General features: G+C 33.5%; 2 protein-coding genes across 12 annotated transcripts in view; one reads left to right on the forward strand and one right to left on the reverse strand.

The window, feature by feature from the left end:
- Nucleotides 1-4,498, reverse strand: part of LOC106155711 (uncharacterized) — a 28,884-nt gene extending 24,386 nt beyond the window's left edge. For 2 of the 9 annotated variants that reach the window (XR_015331858.1, XM_087000480.1), the window contains exons 1-4: nucleotides 4,324-4,484; nucleotides 3,802-4,004; nucleotides 3,129-3,220; nucleotides 2,289-2,488 (exon numbers count right to left, since the gene is read on the reverse strand). Coding sequence is in view for 7 of the 9 variants with exons in the window: in XM_087000480.1 (XP_086856606.1) it covers nucleotides 2,289-2,323 (35 nt within the window). In the remaining 2 variants the exon portion in view is untranslated. The other 7 variants (XM_087000474.1, XM_087000475.1, XM_087000473.1 and 4 more) reach the window with 7 other exon arrangements.
- LOC106155710 (slit homolog 2 protein) overlaps nucleotides 1-18,728 on the forward strand; it is a 58,993-nt gene that overhangs the window by 30,433 nt on the left and 9,832 nt on the right. For all 3 annotated transcript variants that reach the window (XM_013530677.2, XM_013530676.2, XM_013530678.2), the window contains exons 5-23: nucleotides 3,141-3,212; nucleotides 4,074-4,145; nucleotides 4,686-4,757; nucleotides 4,952-5,115; nucleotides 5,460-5,607; nucleotides 6,165-6,236; nucleotides 7,042-7,113; nucleotides 9,071-9,142; nucleotides 10,967-11,038; nucleotides 11,262-11,333; nucleotides 15,573-15,736; nucleotides 16,006-16,156; nucleotides 16,319-16,393; nucleotides 16,541-16,612; nucleotides 16,831-16,902; nucleotides 17,085-17,156; nucleotides 17,421-17,492; nucleotides 17,714-17,877; nucleotides 18,348-18,413. In XM_013530677.2, the coding sequence (XP_013386131.2) occupies nucleotides 3,141-3,212; nucleotides 4,074-4,145; nucleotides 4,686-4,757; nucleotides 4,952-5,115; nucleotides 5,460-5,607; nucleotides 6,165-6,236; nucleotides 7,042-7,113; nucleotides 9,071-9,142; nucleotides 10,967-11,038; nucleotides 11,262-11,333; nucleotides 15,573-15,736; nucleotides 16,006-16,156; nucleotides 16,319-16,393; nucleotides 16,541-16,612; nucleotides 16,831-16,902; nucleotides 17,085-17,156; nucleotides 17,421-17,492; nucleotides 17,714-17,877; nucleotides 18,348-18,413 (1,796 nt within the window). The remainder of the gene's footprint in view (nucleotides 1-3,140; nucleotides 3,213-4,073; nucleotides 4,146-4,685; nucleotides 4,758-4,951; nucleotides 5,116-5,459; nucleotides 5,608-6,164; nucleotides 6,237-7,041; nucleotides 7,114-9,070; nucleotides 9,143-10,966; nucleotides 11,039-11,261; nucleotides 11,334-15,572; nucleotides 15,737-16,005; nucleotides 16,157-16,318; nucleotides 16,394-16,540; nucleotides 16,613-16,830; nucleotides 16,903-17,084; nucleotides 17,157-17,420; nucleotides 17,493-17,713; nucleotides 17,878-18,347; nucleotides 18,414-18,728) is intronic.

Here is an 18,728-nt window from a genome sequence, read left to right on the forward strand (position 1 = left end):
AGTTAAAATTTCACTGGACATTTTATTTGTCCATGTTCAAATGAAAATGTTAAAAGTTATCAAACCACTGCTAACTGGGCTTTGTGACTACAATGTCAGTGCAAGCAAGTATGTAAGAAGAAGCATTCCTCTTTTCATCTGCTCTGAATGTTTTGATTGAACTACAGTTGTGTAGTTCACTGAACAACATAAGTTTAGTTGAATTCAGAACTGAACAGCGGAAGTACTTTATTCCCTTTTTCAAACTGAAACCAAATATTTTCGTCATTTGTGCTTGTGAGGGTTTGCCCTACAGATTAAGTAATATATATAAAATGTACTCTTTGATATAGTGCACTCAAAGATATCATAACTATAACTTTAACAACTTTTTTCTTTTTTTTTTTTCGGGGGGGGGGGGGGGTCTATAGATTGACTGTAAATGTCAACACTTATAAGAAATGGACAACAATAAAATTCCAAAATGTATTTCAATAACATCCTTTATTACCACTTTAAAATATCGGAAAGCTAAATTTTTTAAAATAAAATATGGATAAATCATTGATTTAAAACAAACAGGCCACTAGCTTAACAGCATCTTCAGATTTTCCAGACATAAATATTATACTGAACCAAATTATCTTAGTAACATCCCTACCTTGCAAACCAACACATGGTTTTCAAAGAAAGTTGTTTGAAATGTTCTCTTTTATCTTCAAACCACTGGAGTTGGCAGCCCTGTGAGGACCACCATACTGTATGTAATTTAAAACAAAGAAAATGATTTGTTTGTTTTTCTAAAAAACTTACACAAACAACCCCGTGGAGAGTGAGGTCTGGACGACATTTTCGACCACCTTCCGGGGGTCAGCTAAGCATCGCGGCGTAATCTTATGCAACTGATAAACAGACATGAGTCAGCGGCCGTGCAGCAAAGGGCACTGACAGATTTCCATGCACTCCAGTTCAAAACAGTAGCGGCAGACATTTGTTCCAGCCAAAGCACCCCCAGCTTGACATGTGGAAAAAGAAAAAAATCATCCAGACTTGAAAGAATTCATGTAATAGCACATACACACACAAAGAAAAAAAGACTTTAGGACAGAGAACGTGAAAATGCTTTTCAAGTATTTGTACAACTGCTTTTGTGTGAATTCGACTATGCTGAACAATTTCTAAGCATAACGAAAGGTTCTGGTAAGACAATACAAAATAATTATACACAACTTGTTAAAGCTTGAAATAAAACTGAAGGCAGGCAGTCCATCTAGGTTTTTAGTTTGATTCTACCTTAAGGCGGAGTGCTTGAGGCTAGACCGCCCTCTAAAAGAAAATCTATTTTCCTAACAAAGAGGTGTGGCATAACAGCAGATCAAGATAGTAAAGTGCTGGTAATCGAAACAATAAGAACCATTTTACACCTATACATATACAGATGTGATCTGCCAAGATTTTCTCACACCTTGGACAACTATCTTATGTCATGTGGCTTATAGTTCACATTGCCGCAGGGGATTCAGGCAAGTAACAATGGATATCTGTGTGGTCTTTGTTAAAGAATGACTTTTTTGGGTTACAAATAGCTAGGATACATGTGTGGCTGATAAAACTACAATTCTGCAGCAATCAGCATGGGATAAGCTAAATCACTCAGGGAACCATAAAATTTTTAATTATAAATGTAAATAAGATGACATACTAAACTGGGAGTGGATTGAAGAAAAGAGACTGTTTGTAAAGGCTGTGCATCATTTAGTGATTTCTCATTATGCAACTACATTTACTGACCCCCCCCCCTTTTTTTTGAAAAAAAAATCACACACTGCATTTGTGTCTCAGGGAGTAAATGAAGCACCGAGGTATAGTACCACAACTTCTTTTCAGTGTGAGCAAGCAGGTTTACCACCTGGTTAAGAAATGAAGCTGCAAAGAATCAACACTGACTTTGTGTGACATGTTCCTTCAACTGACACTTACTACTGCAACGATTCTGAATGAAAGTGTAATCTTGCCTCAAGCACTTGTCAATTATAATACCTTTTAAAGCTTTACAGAATAAATTTAAAATTCAACACACAGATCAGTAAACATTCCATGGCAGATACAGACATGCCTTTGGGGCATGGTGAAAATATGAAAGTTAAAGAAAAAGATACATAAAATCATGCATGCAGGGTCAACTAATTTGCTATGAATTTTCTGACTTTAAAACAATCAATTAATTAAAAATTAACAGTTTTAAGAAAATAAAAGGTTTTTTTGTTTTGATCATTATCTTCTTTCTATATCAATATTTTTGTACCCACGGGGCTTCTGTGTCTTGTCTTAGGTGATACAGCATCCATCAAAGCTGTAAGGACAAATCGTAGGAGGGAGATAAGCAGATAATCATCTCTTTGATGGATCATTCTCCTCCCTCTTCCGGAAAAGGGTATCACTTGTTTGCCAAGGTCAATCTTCTGTTGTCTCTGCTTCCATCTTAGGATGTCACCATCACAAGATGTATCTGTAACACACAAAAAGTATTTATAAAGAATGTGTCAATAAAACTGATAAGGCAGACACAAGAAGGAAAAAAAACTGAACAAGAAATACAAGACATCTCAAGAATATAATGCATAGGAACCTTAGCTGATAAATATGGTGGAATTAAAGAAAAGAATTCCTGACAAATATAAGAATAAAAAGCACATGAAATGTATATACCTATTAAATGAATATAAAGCACCTACAAACTGGAGACTCTGCTAGCATGTCTAACTGCAAGACATTATTGTACAAGGGTTCACTGCTCATGAACAGAAATCATGGCACTTAATTTTCAAATGAATAAGACCACTTGTGGTGAAATTACTGTAAATTGGGCAGTGAAATTTGTCAAAAATGAAGAATGATGTGAAAGATCTTGTTCAGCATAACTAAAATACTGCTCACCCATGCACACAGATGTGTATTCAACATTCTGACAGATGTCTGCCTCTCTCTATATCTTTCTCTGAGCAATTGTGCTAAAATTGTGACATTTTGTATTCAAATTTCAAATGCATAGATTAAGGGACATCACCTTGAAAAAATTCTATTGTGTGTAAAAAACTAAAAATTGCAAAAAATTATTTGTTGTCCAACACTATTAACAATCAACCTACCTTTATTTCTAGAGACCTAAGTGACAACAAAATCCAAGTTATTGGAGATCAGACATTTATTGGACTGGATGTCATGAAAAATCTGTAAGTATCTAGGAATAAAAAGGAACAAATATATAAATCATTTTTCAAATGCAATTATTTTTCAAATGCAAGAATGTTTTTTTTTTTTTTTGTATTTTTCAGCCTGTAGTCATACAGTAAACTTAAATACTATACTAGTATATAAATATACAGACAACTACCTGATAAGAATAGATTTATTAATTATTCACTTGATCTCCATGTTTTACATTTTTTCAATGATCCCCATGTTTTACAGCTGAGGCCCATGGAAATCCTGCATTTGTTTCACATATTCCATGTGTATGGCCCTATGCATGTAGGCACCATTGGTCTGTGTAGATAGATCCAACCCTGGAGGGATTTTCACTCAGTGCAATCAACTTACTAGTAACTGAATGACACGCCTCCTCCTGGAGTTGAGTAAAATACAGAAAATCGAGTGCATAAGAAACAAGAGAAGGTGTGTCATTCAGTTAACTTGTTTTCACTCAGTGAATGTCCCCATAAAATTGGATCCATATACGCTGATCAATGGTGTCTATGAGGGTATTCAGAACAAGGTGATCCGCAGACTAACAGATCCACAGATCAAACATGGCAGACCCACTTGAAAGCAAGGCTGCCAATTCCTGTTGTGGTCTACCTGGCTCCACAGGCCCCACACTCCACCACTAAATGGATTAAATCTCAGCCCCCCGGGTTTAATTATGCTAGGTCCTTGTAGGGATGGCGTGTGTGGAGGTAGGGAGAGAGTCAGATCATCTGTTCTAAATGTGCTCTATGGGAATGGAGTCTAAATCTCTGAAATGACTGGACGAAAGTTACCTCAATATTAAGCTCTTTGAATATGAAAACATACTTTTTTATTATCATTTTCAGGCAACTTGATAACAACCAAATTACCTGCATTGCTGACAATGCATTCAAGGATATGACGGCTGTCGAGATTTTGTAAGTGTGCCGACATTCAACAATCTCAACAACTTACAAGCTCTCTTTTTTCCTTACCATCTTTACAAAACACAATATATTTTATTCTCCTTTTACACACAAAGTTCGTTGAAAGTAACTTCATTAAAAGCCTTTATTCTTCATAATCCAAAAGAAATGCAGGAAATCTAGAACTTACGCTTAACTGCTTCGCGTCACTTCACAATTTCATCAGTCACTGCATGTGTGTACATTTCTTGGGAATCTCCTTTTAATTTGAGGTTTAAATAAGTTGATCTGTTTGTTCATTTGGCTTAAATATATTTAAAGATAGAGGAGCTTTCTAAATAGATATGATAAAGTGACGTAGAGTTAAAAAATTTAATCCCGTTAAGAGTTTACTTATCTACATTTTTTATCCTCAATTTACCTTTTATCTATTACTTGAGACCTGTTATTTGACCTCATTTCATTTTCCTGGGGGGGGGGGGGGGGGGCATGAAGTTAGTTAAAGCATTTAGTTAAACAGTGATTTATAAGTGATTTTTGATTTATTTTCAGTACTTTAAATAAGAACAACTTGACGACCCTGCCTAGAGATTTATTCGTGAAAATGAAGAAATTGAGAGTTGGGTAAGGTTAGATCTGCAATAATTCCAGAATTCGACCTCACACGCTAGTTTTATACTCGTAGCGATACGTGTAGGCTGTAATGAGTGAAAATGTTCATCACCAGATTAAAGAGATAAAAAAATTAACCCAGTTTTAGTGAAACAAACTCCCTACAAAAAATTAAAAAGAAAAAATGATCATTTATTCCCTTTTAGACGACTTGCTGATAATTTCTTGGTATGTGATTGTCACTTGGCATGGTTGGCCAACTGGCTGCGATGGAATCCCAGGCTGGCATTGTTCACAAGGTGTCATTCTCCACAGCACTTGAAGAACAAAGAGATCGATGAACTTCAGGCTTCAGATTTCAAATGCAATGGTAATGATCTGTCGCATGAGCTACTCAATACTTGAAAAACATTTTATTAATCATAAGTTCTTCAAAATTTTTGTTTAAAGTCTTTTTATATTGGGGAATTTTGCAAACAGTCACTATGTTCACATATCTGATTTAAATATCTCTCAATCACTTAGAGGGATCTACTAGTACAAGTACATATCATTAACCTGGTTGTCAACACATTTCTGTCAGAAGTATAGCTATTCATTAACTGAAACATACTTTTACTCTAAGACAGAAGCAAAAAAAGTATATTCTTTTCTTTATATAAAAGTGCAGTTAATATATTCTTTTCAATTAAGACAATAAAAATAATTTTGCAGGGATGGAGATTTCTTTGACCAGAACGTGCCAGCTACCCGAGGACTCTGTGTGCCCAGACCAATGTGTCTGCACAGAAAGTATTGTGGACTGCAGAAATAAAGGGCTGAAGCAGATCCCAAATAATATCCCAGAACATGTCACAGAACTGTAAGTGAAGGATATAAAAGTAATTTTTTTTATTCAGCCAGAATTGTAATTTAGTTTCATATTGGAGGACACATTTGAAACACAGGTCAAAACTTTTCAGCCAATTCACTAATCAAGGGCTTTTTCTGATGAACATGGTGGCTTCTGTTTCAAACATAAACTCTAACATAAGACTTATGTACAATTCTATCTTTATCTTAGTGTGATTGAAGAAGTAAAAATACTATTGTGTTCTAAGCTTTTAAGCAATTAATGTATAAAAATACTGCATTTCCCTATGCAAAATAAACGGGTGGAGTAAGTTAATATGGGCACATGTATATGGTATATGCATTAATGCAAATGGGTACAGATCTTTTTTCTTTTGATATTGATGTGTTAATGATGGAATTTAATCTCTGATGCATGATTAAATCTCTGACCAGAACAATTTTCATCTATTCAGATTTTGTGCCACATGGTTCATTGACACTTAAGTGCAGTGAGGCATAACTGGTCAGAATCCTGTCACTATTTGTTTTTTCTGTACCACCTTTGTTTATTTTTGTTCATTTCAGGCGACTTGAACACAACCACATTACAGGAATTCCATCAAGAGCATTTGTTGATTTTAAGAAGTTGAGAAGGATGTGAGTTTTTCTTTTTAAATGTAATTTTCTCAAATCGAATCTTCTTTTCTTATATCTTCAAGTATTTAAAGTAGTATACTACAATAAAAAAGATTGGTTTTTTGAAAAATGTCAATTAATAGCTAAGAAAAGTTCCATGATTATGTACTGAAGTGATCCAAACATGTAGAATTTAATCAAGAAACTATCCAATCACTTCCACCTGTACCACTCAGTTAAGGCACGTAATGTTTTGATTGGACTTAAGCTCTTTTATGCATGTTGAAAGGGACTGGATTTACCGCCAATTTCTTTTTATGAAAGAAAAGGGATCTATGTAAACACATGCTTGTTGGAGATTAAACATGTGCAAATTAAAGAAGTAGAATTATTTTTTTCATAAGGTCCAAACATGCATTAGATTATTGTCAAAACTAATATGTATGAATAAGAAAAGGAAAATATTTGTCCCACCTTGGCTTGAATTGATCTGTCAGTCCAATGGTCAGAGTGTGAACCTGGGAGGTGAGGATTTGTGGTTGAAATAAAAACTGAGAACAAAAAGAAAGAATTTTTATCAGCCAACAGCCTTTGATGGCACAGCCCCGATGTCGCCAGCCTGCTTTATTGGATTGTTTTCAGAAATTAATAAAAGCATGAAACTGTTTCTGTGTTAGAAAAATATAACATTAGTGAGTAAATGTAAAAATATTTTGATTATGGTTTAGTATAAACTGATTTTACTCGTGGGATATTCAGTTCTAAAAATTATGATGATTAAAGCAATGTCATGTCTTTCATGAGCTTTATTCTTTTTTTATTACAGTGACCTTAGTAATAACCAAATATCTCAATTGGCTGAGGATGCGTTCACTGGGCTTAAGTCACTCAACTCGCTGTAAGTAGTTAAACTCATTATCTTACAAAATGGCATGCAGATTTTTTTTATTATTTATATACTGGTAGGTATTTCAAACAATTTTTTACCAATTACTTGGATGCAGATAGTATTTTCCTGGTGTATATTATACGATAAAAAGTGAAGAAGGGCCACCCACAATTGTCATAGAGTTAAACTTTTTGTCTCTGTTAATTACTCTTACACTTTATGATTAGCTTTCTCGTGACAGTGAGATTGATCAAATTTCTGATACTTTTTCAGTTGTTTATGTACCTGGTGCCAGTCAAACTATAGAGCAAACTGATAAGAAGCACAAAAAGTTTTGATAAGAAAAATATGGTTGACATTTTTTCTGACAAAAGTTCTATGCTGTGTCAACTTTACACTGGCTCCACGCATATTCATTCATGTGGAAACAGAGATTGGTAACTTAAGATAACAAATTTTTGTAACAAATGGATATTGTAACCAACCCCTTTTCTCTCAAGTTGGTGACAATATGTGCTTCCCTTCTTGATTTGAAGACTCTACTCTCTTTATGCTAAATGGTTTGACATTTATGACATCTGTGTTTTGGTGTGGTATACTGTGAAATGGGGATATGTTACAGTTGATGAGAAATTTGATACTGCATAGACACAATCTAGTAGTTAGATCATTGTGTTTAATGACAGATGCATACTTTTGAAATATACTTTTTGGTATATTTATTGACTCAATTTAATCTTTTTCTTCTGATGTTTGGCAAAAATTATTAGGTTGTTGATATCTGCTACCTAACTTGACCCTTTTTTCAGGGCTACTGCACTTTAACAACTACTTTTAATTATTCAACACCAAACATTTACATTCATTTTCTTCACAGCTACTTTTTTTGCTAAAGTTTATTGATGTGAAAAAATACCAAACGTTTTAAGTATGCCGATCTGATGTGGTTAAGCCTGTGCATATACTTCTAAAATGAAACAGATATTGCACTACATAACTGAAAATGTCAAATATCTGATTTATTTGAATTAAAATTCCATAACGTCATTAGGCTGTGTATTCAGAATCCGTGACAGTTTAAAAGATCTAGTTTTTGCCTCAGGGTCTTGGTAGATGCTTTGTATCAACATAGGTATCCATTCATCTCTATTATATAAATGTATAATGCCACAAATTCCTGTCAACATTTACAACTCTCTTCTATTCATACCTTTTAAGTAATTTGATACCATTTTATTGAAACTGTAGGTAAAATTAAGTTTTTCACAAACTAACCGTGTATCAATTTGTTTTTTATTTGTTCCAGCTTTTAAAAAAATGTTGACCTGCTAGGTATTTAGTGGTCAGTTTTTATTATAAAATATCATTTAAGTGGGAAATGATACACAGTGATTTTTTTTTCAGTTGATTTTTGTACTTTGCATGTAGCATGTCGGTTATATACATAGCTGGGAAAAAGAGTTGTGGGGTAAAAATTGAGAACAGTCCATATATACTTTAAGTCAGACTTAAGAAAAAAACTTCTCCTTGCATTAAGTATTTGGTTTAGACTTAATTTTTTTCCAATTTATCTTTTAATTAAACTTGTTGCCAACATTATTTCTTCCTTTCAGCCATAGACTCTTTGGCTGCAGTTTTTACAAAAAGGAGACAAAAGAGCAAAACCCCTACCAAGCTGTTATTTTTGACCATACTTGTATTCATTTTCAAATTGGCATTAATTTATTTGTAGTGGACTATTTTGATAAAGTAGCACCCTCAGTGATCCTGTAGTCAGAGAGTCTATTGAAATAGAAACTTCCTAATTAGAAAATATGAGAATCCAAGGTGGCAACTTGTGATTGTTGTGACCAATGGTAGAAAAACATTTAATGAAAGAGTTGAATTGGTTCACCCCAAAAGTTTGTTTTGATTAAAATGACTCTTACTTTATTGTTGCAATATGTAATTTATATTTCTCCTTCAGGGTTCTGTATGGAAACAAGATAAGTGACCTCCCGCCTGGAGTGTTCAAAGGATTAACATCCCTCCAACTTCTGTGAGTATCTTTATAGCAGTTTATTAATTCTTATGCTTGTTTATTAAATGCAATTTTGGTTTTTACACCCCACGACTTGTAATTTTCACTGTTACATGTATGCCCATTTGTTCCATGTTTGTTTGTTTGTTTTGTTTTTGAAGTAACTGACATAAGAAGCACAGAGGGTGTACAAGATTTCATGTTACGGAACAATTGTTGCACGATACAATTGCAAGCTCTAAAAAATCTCTTTGTTAAATAGCTGTGTTGTCAGCCGTATGTATTTTTCAGTCAAGTCATGCTTTTCTGCTTGCCATATAACATTCAGTCTGGATTGCAGACACTTTTGTGTTAGCCAAGATATGTTTTGTCACACCTCAAAGACATATCAAACCATTCTAAAAACTTCATCAGTTTCTGCATACTTCATTTGACACGCCTCCTACTGCTATTTCAAACCAAGTAAATAAATAGTTTCTTTATCTGTTTTATACCACTCAAGTCACCTCATTTGTCATTCTACTGGCATAATGCATCATTTGGTTGCATAACGCTCTCTGCAAATACATAACTTTCAGCTTTGGGGCCTCATTTTGACACCTTTTAAAAGTCTCTGGTTTATAAAAGCGCTACAGGTATCAATTGATGATCAAGTGTCAACAGAAAGTGCTTGATATTTGAACTGCAAGAGTAGAAGTTTCAAGGGTTGGTTGCCTGTTCTTTTTTGACTCGGTGACCCGAGTAATAGTAAAAGATGAAGAGAAGCGAGCAAACATACCGATAAGATCAGATCTGGGCAACAGTGTTTGATCAGTATTGACTCTCACCTAAGGCCATGTCTGGCTTAGCTGCATGGATATCATACAGAACTGGATATGCTTTTGCACACATCTTTAGATTTCAAAAAAATGTCTCTCATCTGAATGTTCGACTACAAATAGTTTGATAAAACCTTATACATCGGGAATGTACATTTGACAAACATATTTACAGTAAATTCATATAAAACTAGCTTTTTTCAGTAAATCAGATTCAAGGGTATTTCCAAAAGGAAAGTCCAAAAATCTTTATCCAATTGCAACAATACAACCTTAGTTTGAAGACATTGGGTAAACTTTTTACTTCACCAGAATGACCGGTAGTTGTGCTATGCATAGCTTTACAACTGACCAAACTGATTTGCTCATCAAGCATTTTCTTTTCAACATTGCTAAACATGTCTAACTACCATACATGAGTCTTTTATATCGAATTCTAATGGATCACTTGTTTGTCTCTCTATGACCAAGCTGGCCAGCAGATATGTCTAATCATTGGGTGCATTTCAGTGTTGAAAATTTCATTGAAGTTGGCCAAGCTGTGATTTGTAACTAATTTTTCCATTTTTGGAAAATTTGTTTGTTGCACTGGAAAATACTGTTTTGAAGTAACAGGTTGTTTTATTATCTCTGATTTTCCATTCATGTGGTAACAAGAACTGTCCCTTCAGCTGACCAATGGTGTATGTATGGAAAAAATTCCTTTTGGCAAGCACTGAATTTTTTCTTTAGGATGTTCCCATAAAGGAAGATCAGATGCTAAAAAGTTGATAAACACTTTCAGTGGTATTTCCTTTAAGTTGCACTTACAGGGTAGGAAGTGTTCTACCCTGTATGTGCCACTACAGCTAAGAAACCATATAGGCCTAAAATAAAACTTGAAACTTCCATTGGCAACTTATATTATATTATGTATAGTTTTATTGACTCTTACACTACTAAAGCTTTTGTTGTTTAGAATTATTAACATTTGAGTATTAATTAGTGAATTATTGGAATTTTATTCAATGTTTTTTGCTTTTAGTCTATTGAATGCTAACAAGATCTCCTGCGTGAGAGTGGACACATTCAAAGATTTGCATCAGCTGAACTTGTTGTAAGTATTCAAAAATACCGTTTGGACATATTAAAGTGAAAACTGCATTTCGGTTTTGAACTAAATGTATATTGAATGAGGTTATTGAGTATGAAATCAGTATTTTTAGAGCAATTACTTGAAAAAGGATCAAACATATTGAAACCATACCAGTGGCTGTTCTTAATTTTTGGTAATAAGTTGGAAAGACAAAATGCATGTCTGTCATTTTTTTCAATTTCAGGTCTCTGTATGATAACAAAATCCAATCTCTGGCCAATGGCACCTTCACCCCACTCACCAACATCCAGACTCTGTAAGTTTTTGTGGTTTCTGTGGTTAAAGATCAATAGAAATGGAATTATAGGTTTAGATGGCACAGTCTGACAAATGAAGTTCATAACCATGAAATTAACTGTAACATTGTTTTGTAGTTTGTGTTATGATTACATTTTGTTGCAGATTTGATTATGTTACCATTTTAACATGAAAAACAACCTTTTTTAAACTGTCATCAATATATGTGTACAAAGTGAACTGTTGAATCAGTGCATTGTATTGCCCTTCAGCTATATAAGTGTACTTGAAGTCCATTTCAATTTTCAAGTACAAGATGCATCATCTTTTGGACTGGATGAACCTTGGATGATTAAATGTAAAAATAGATTTCTTTACAAACTTAATTATGACCAAGTGCAGGAGCATTTGTATTTGTAAAAATTTCATTGATTTGAAAAGGCTTCTTCTGTCTGTACCTATTGCCTTACACTTATGTTAGCAAGTGCAACAGGGTTCAATCCATGATGTTTTAAATTAGAGTTGGCTCCTTGTAAGGAATATTTCCATAGATATAGGATGCTGCACTACACAGTCATGGACAGAGTTTAAAATATTGGGAACCCTTGTGTATTACATTATTAACTGTGTCATATAAAATGTTTGTGGCCTGTTTTGCAGCTCTGTATTACCAAAAAAGGGTTTATCAACACATTTTTAAAGTGGATTTTAAGGTGGATTATTAAAAAGATGGATTGAAAATTCTCTAGCAATTTGTAGAAAAATTATATGGACAAATACTGTTTAGGTAAAATCTTATGAACTGAGGCAGCAGTTTTTGTAGCAGAATTATTTACCTTTTGTGGAATGGAAGTAATTGAAAAAATGGTACCCAGTTGTAATCTCTGGTGGAACCTGGTACAATACAATAGATACAAATGGAGAAACTTTGTTTCCTCTGTTTACTTTTTAGTGCCTTTGTTATTTTATCTGCATACTGGATTAACTCACCCTTTGAATTGACTAAAATATGGAGGTATGAGCAAGAACTTGATCTACTCAGGGTATACATTCCATAGCCCAGTCAGTAAATGTAACTAGACACCAAGTCTGTTTTGCACATTTTATAATTGTATATTTAACATTACAAAGAAATGTTTATACAAGACCACAAAAGCCGTGAATGATATGGAATAAAAATGTTACAACCAGATGCATGGCCATCTTTAACAGACATTGTATTGTTCTTGGCCATGAAAAAAAAAAAAAAAAAAAACGGATTTTTGGCCCCTTGATATTGTCTGATGGATCTTTAAAATCAATATTCCCATGTGATCTTCAGGTGTCTCATTTACTGAATTTCATGATGTTAATATTATATTGTATTGTTCAGACTACAGTGTAACTGAAATCAATATCATCCTTTTTGTTGAAGGTTCCCAGAATTTTCACAATAACTCAGTTTGTGATTTGTTCAAACTTTAGCTGTAAATACAATCTGAAAAAAATTAATATGTTGAGAGTATATATATATATATATATATATATATATATATATATATATATATATATATATATATATATATATATATATAAGACATGCAAGATTATTATTCACCCAAAACATGTTTATGGTGGAGTTTTAGGAGAATTTACTGCTAGTGCCTTAAGCCTTATGGACTTAATGGAAAGTGGATGGTGCTGACGTATGTTCAAAGGGACAGCATGTAACAACTTATGAATGGGATATCATGCAGGAAATCATGATGCTAGGGTACTCATTTTATACAAACAGCCAGAAGATATTTGCATCTGTTTCGTAATAATTTTGGGCAATTTTCGGTCCTTCCCTTTGAAGATTTTGTACAAAGGTGTGAAATTTACAGGTGTATGAGCCCCTAAAGGCAAATGATCAGGAAAGTGTAAAATTGTACTATAGACCACAGGTCAGTTGTGTTCATTTTGTATGCAACCCTTCTGTTGACTTTGATTATATTTATGATATGCTTGCCAAGCCATGAAGAGCACCCTTACTAGTTTTATGCTGAAACAGGAAATACACATTTTAGTGAAAATATTAACTTAGTTATCTCATAAGAAAAACATTTGCAAGAAGACAAACATTTGCAATGTGAACTTTTGATAGTTTTAATTGAATGAAGGTACTAGTTAACTCCCCCTAGTAATCATCTTTACTTGTTGATTTTACATAGGAAAACACACTGATTTCATTAAAGGATCATGCCTGATGGCACATCTTAGCTAAAATTATTTTGAAAGGTTAATAGGTCAAAGTATTGAATTTGTTTCATGCGTAGTTGGCTTTCACCCCAGGGCTGTTTGGAAATTGATCACATACTACACTTGACTTCACAAGATGTTTGAAAATATTGAATTGAACTGAAACATTATAAAATTGAAACAAGCCTGAAGTCAGTCGGTACCACTGGATTCTCTAGCTGTTGTCCTGGCCATGTTTAGTCCCAGTTTTTTTACCTAACAGGAACTTGTTATTTGACTTTTAGATGTTCGGTTTCAGTTAGTGATCAGCTAGGAAAAGCACACCTTCTGTTTTCTTAATTGTTAATGAATGCCTTAGTCCAGTGCAGATTGTACTAATTCAGTAAAGAATGTGCAACAAGTGCATACACTGGGAGTATTTCCCAGTGTTTCCTGCCTCATCCTGTACAACAGCTATTTATAAAACCTTTAATTCTAGAGCTGTATTTTTTTCCTAAAGATTGAAGTTGCTTTCATTTTTTAAAAAGAGTGCTTTTTTTTATAAGCAATAAAAAATTATTATTATAAAGTATAAATTTGTTATGAAGTCTAATCACGAAAATACTAGTACGTTGCTTTTTTTATACAGTATTTTTTATGTCAGTAGTTCTTACGCCTACTCTCTATCATGCAAAGGAAAATGAAAAAGGAGTTATCGTGGAAGTTTACTAAAACATCTTTCAGTTATCCTTGCAATTGTCATAAAATTCAAGGGTGCTAGGCCTTTAGCTGTCTTTAATTCTTGCTCGTAAGACTTTTTAAGCTTCGGGTAAGGTTATTTCTGCCTGATTAGATTGGTTTTTAACTTCATTCAATCTAGTTAATCATGTCATCTCAAATTTCTATATTCATGTTTGCCACCTAATTTCTGTATCTTTTTAATGGCAGCATGCTAGGGTATGCCAAGGAATGTTGATGTTACCAAATGAGCGTTAAAATAACTAATGCAAAAAGGTAGCTTTACGAGGTGGGGGAGACATTTGAAAGCATTGAGTAAGAGAAATGTAACTATAGACCATCAATGGATATTTGTACTTTACCTCAGGTACCAGAGAGAAAGAGACGTGATATGAAAATACTATTGTGTAAATATATAGGTACCCTGTACTCATTGTCATATAGTTCCTGTCAGCATATGTTGATAACAAAAATTTATGTCAATCTTGAATGTTTTAGATGATTTAGAAAAGAATGCTTTCGATATGTAAAATGATGAGAAGATCTGAAACACATGTCCTTTATGACAGTTAAAGAAATCGCAATTATACAATATTCTCCCAAAGTAACACATGCTTGATCAAGTTGCCTGCAGTGAAACGATTAAGTACAGGAAGTTAGTTGATCTCTAAAGAACTCACAAATCAGAAGAATTAAACCTGTGACCTGTATAACTAAAAACATAAAAATTGAAAAATGTCACCATTTAGACCCTTTGGAGCTTGTGTCAAAAGTAAATAGTGAAAAAAGAGAAAAAAATTGTAGAAGGGTATAAGATCACCTTAGGTTAAGTGTAAGGTTATGACCAAAAATAATTAAAGCAGTGCACTTTGTAGTGATATTATGTAAACTTAATGAATTGTTGAGAAAGGAATGTATCAGACCTCACAGGTGGGTTAACTTTTGTCAGAGGTAGTGCAGGTAGTTTATGGGTTCATTCATTGAATAAGATCAGATGGAATGTGGTTATTTTGGTTTTTGACACCAAATGTTTTTTCATTTAAGTCAAATCAATAAAAGTTACTTCGTAATCCACTGACAAACTTATACAATACATTTTTGCTTTATTCAATAATTGTAATAATGTGGTAAGAGGGGGGCCCAGAAATGTCAGCAGGATGGTGCCACTTATGTGCAAATTCATACACACATCAAAACCCCTGTACTAGTATAGCATCAGGAGATAAATGAATAAAACTGTATGCTTATATAAAAGATACATTGCATTACTTGCATTGTTTGAATGATTTTCTTATTGGTAAAAATTATTTCTATTTTCCAGTCATCTGGCTAGGAACCCTTTCATTTGTGACTGCAACCTACGCTGGCTGTCCAGTTATCTCCACACTCACCCCATTGAGACCAGTGGAGCCAGATGTGAGACACCAGAGAGGATGCAGAGAAAGAAGATTGGTTCCATCAGACAGTCAAAGTTTAGGTGCAGAGGTGGGTATATATACTGGGCATACATGTTAAACCCAAGACTTGAACAAAATAACTGTATTGACATGAGAAGTGAATGGATGAAAATATTAAAATATAAGTAACAGCATTCTTTATCAGACATGTAGTCTGTATCTGAATCTACTTTTAGGTGAATGAATACGTCAGAATGGCCTGCTTTAAAATTGGATGTCTAGGTGCCTGTACATGGCTTAGAAGTTGTAAATGATTTGCCATTTTAACGTTTCACAAAAATTGCCACTCTCTTTCAGGAGGTGAGGAGTATCGCACCAAGAATGCAGGAACGTGTATGGTAGACAAAGCATGTCCTACAGACTGTGAGTGTGATGGTGCCACTGTAGATTGCTCAGGCAGGATGCTTACTGCAATACCAGAGAACTTGCCCCTCTACACAGTAGAACTGTAAGTCATCAGTGAAAATGATATTGATCTTTACATGAGAAATATGATGATCATTTATGCAAACTGGTAATACTGGTAAGAGATTTAAAATGTTGGGGAAAAAAAACCATTCCTGACCAAGGCCAGATTTCTATGTTGATTTTTCTTTGATTTCTTTTTCAGGATTCTCAGCAGCAATGATATCACAAGAATCCAAGCAAATGACTGGTTGAAGAATTTGCCAAATTTACAGAAAATGTAAGTTTAAGCCTTGTTATTTTTAATTTTCAAATTTGAAAACCACTTTTAAAATAACAGCTTAGAGTGTAAGTGAGCTCTTCTACTCTTTTAATTGAATTTTCCTTGCCAAATGTAGATTTTATTAATCTCTTGGTTGAATTATAGTGATTTGCGAGGTAACAAGATTGACAACATAGAAGATGGTGCATTTGAAGGAGGCGATAGAGTCGAAGAATTGTAAGTTGAATCTTTCCTATAGTGAGGATTAACCTGTTAGCATGCACATCAGTTTTTATGTATGTTGTTATTTGTATTTAACAGTAATTTATCCTTTGTAAGTTCTTTGAGACAAAGATACAAAAAAGAAGTTGGATGTTTACTGCTTTAATATTTTCTTCAGATTTCAAGAGCTTTGTTGTGTTACATATTTCAAGGGATAAATTTGTAAATTGCAGGCACATGACTGAAAACAGACTGACCCATCTGAATGCAAGAATGTTCTCTGGACTTCCAGCTTTGAAAACCTTGTAAGTTGATTTCAGAGTTGTATTTGTTATTGCAATATCCACCTTTAATTATCTTGTGTAAGTGACAGTGCTTTTGGTAGCAAAAAATTGCACCTTTATAAAGACATGAAAAATGATTATTTATCAATTCCTTGTTTATCTCTAACATAGAAATATATATATATATAATTTTTTCTTTAAAGGATGCTGAGGTCCAACAGAATTACATGTATAAACAATCAGACTTTTGTTAACATGCCAGAATTGCATATGTTGTAAGTATAAGTAGGCATATACAGTAAATATTTTTGTTCAATTTTTTCTATTGAAAAATGCTACACCTTTAAATTATATTGATGTGTGTATGCATATGTTTGCATGTGTGTGATATTATCATGATATGTAAAATTTATTTGTATCAGAACCAAAAAATGCATGTTACTCATTTGGATCAAATCAAAACAAATACCAGTAGATATTCCAAGTACCAACAACCTTTGTGAAAGCATATAGTTGCAACATGTTTTTAACATTTTTAGGTCATTATATGAAAACCACATCCGATGTATTCAGCCAGGATCCTTTGACAAAATGCCTAATATTCAGACCCTGTAAGTTGCCTTTGGTAATCAGAATATGAATTTTAATTTAAATTTAAACTGTTTGGTTTACATATACATATTCTCCAGCCAAAATCAAATGTAGCTTATGCTCCCTAAGATAAAATGTTTAATTTCCATGTCTGCAAATCTTCCAATTAAGAAAAGTCCATTAATTTTGCCTTTCTGAAGATATCCAACAATAAAGATGGCAATGCATTTCTCTTGATTAGGAATCTTCTTGCCAACCCATTTGTGTGTAATTGTCATCTTGGCTGGTTGTCTAAGTGGTTGAAGGAACACACCCTGGCAACCGGAAACCCAAGGTGTGCCACTCCTCCAGACTTCAAGGACTTCCCCATACAAGCTCTCAGGCCTCAGGATTTCAAGTGTGAAGGTAAATTTACACAATAGCAGCAGTAGAATTATTTTTTCTCTGGTTATCAAATTAACAAAAACAAGCTGTACATTTTATACACTTTTATTGAGCCATATATAATTATGCCATTAACATTTGTATATAAGCTCCCCATGTTCCAATTAAATATACTTTTCTTCAGCATTGATCTCATGACTCTGAATCAAGTACTTGTATTTTCATGTGTAGTTTGTACTTTTAATTTGAAACTAAACATGTATTGCTAGTGCAACAAGACAGGGAGACAAATGAAGTTATTTGCAAGGCCTTCAAGTTAGGAAGCTGTTGTGGAGAAGGTGGCTTACAAGTTGTTCATGAAATTGTTCAGTGTTGTTGTTTGGCCCTTTATCTATGCATCATGTGTAGTTGGTTGTTGGTCATTGTTTTTTATTTTTATTTTGTCTGTCTTCACTGTATGTTGTGTAATTATATGCTTTCCCATTTTTCAGAACATAATGAATATAGTTGTCAACCTGGTCCTTCTGTTTGTTGTCCTACTGGTGCTTTAGAACTGCGTATGTATATTGTCAAGTTCTTTTCAGTTACCTTATTTTTGGCTCTTTATGTATACCTGATATACTTTCAGATAATTATGTTACATAATGTTTTATTTAATGGCACTAAAAAAGTGAATGCATGGATGTTCTGAAATATCCAAAATAACTAACAATATGAAAGTTTTATTTCATTTCATATAAAACTGCTTGAAAGAATCATTTAGCATTTAAGTTTCAAATTTGTTTAATTGTTCAAACTTAGTATTATTTTGAAAATAATTTGCCTTGTAGTTAATTTGTTTTAATGATTTTCCCACTTATGTTTTATGCAGA

This window comes from Lingula anatina, chromosome 1 (genome assembly GCF_051362555.1).
Source record: "Lingula anatina isolate TDL-2025a chromosome 1, LinAna3.0, whole genome shotgun sequence".
In the NCBI taxonomy this organism is placed as follows: Eukaryota; Metazoa; Brachiopoda; class Lingulata; order Lingulida; family Lingulidae; genus Lingula; species Lingula anatina.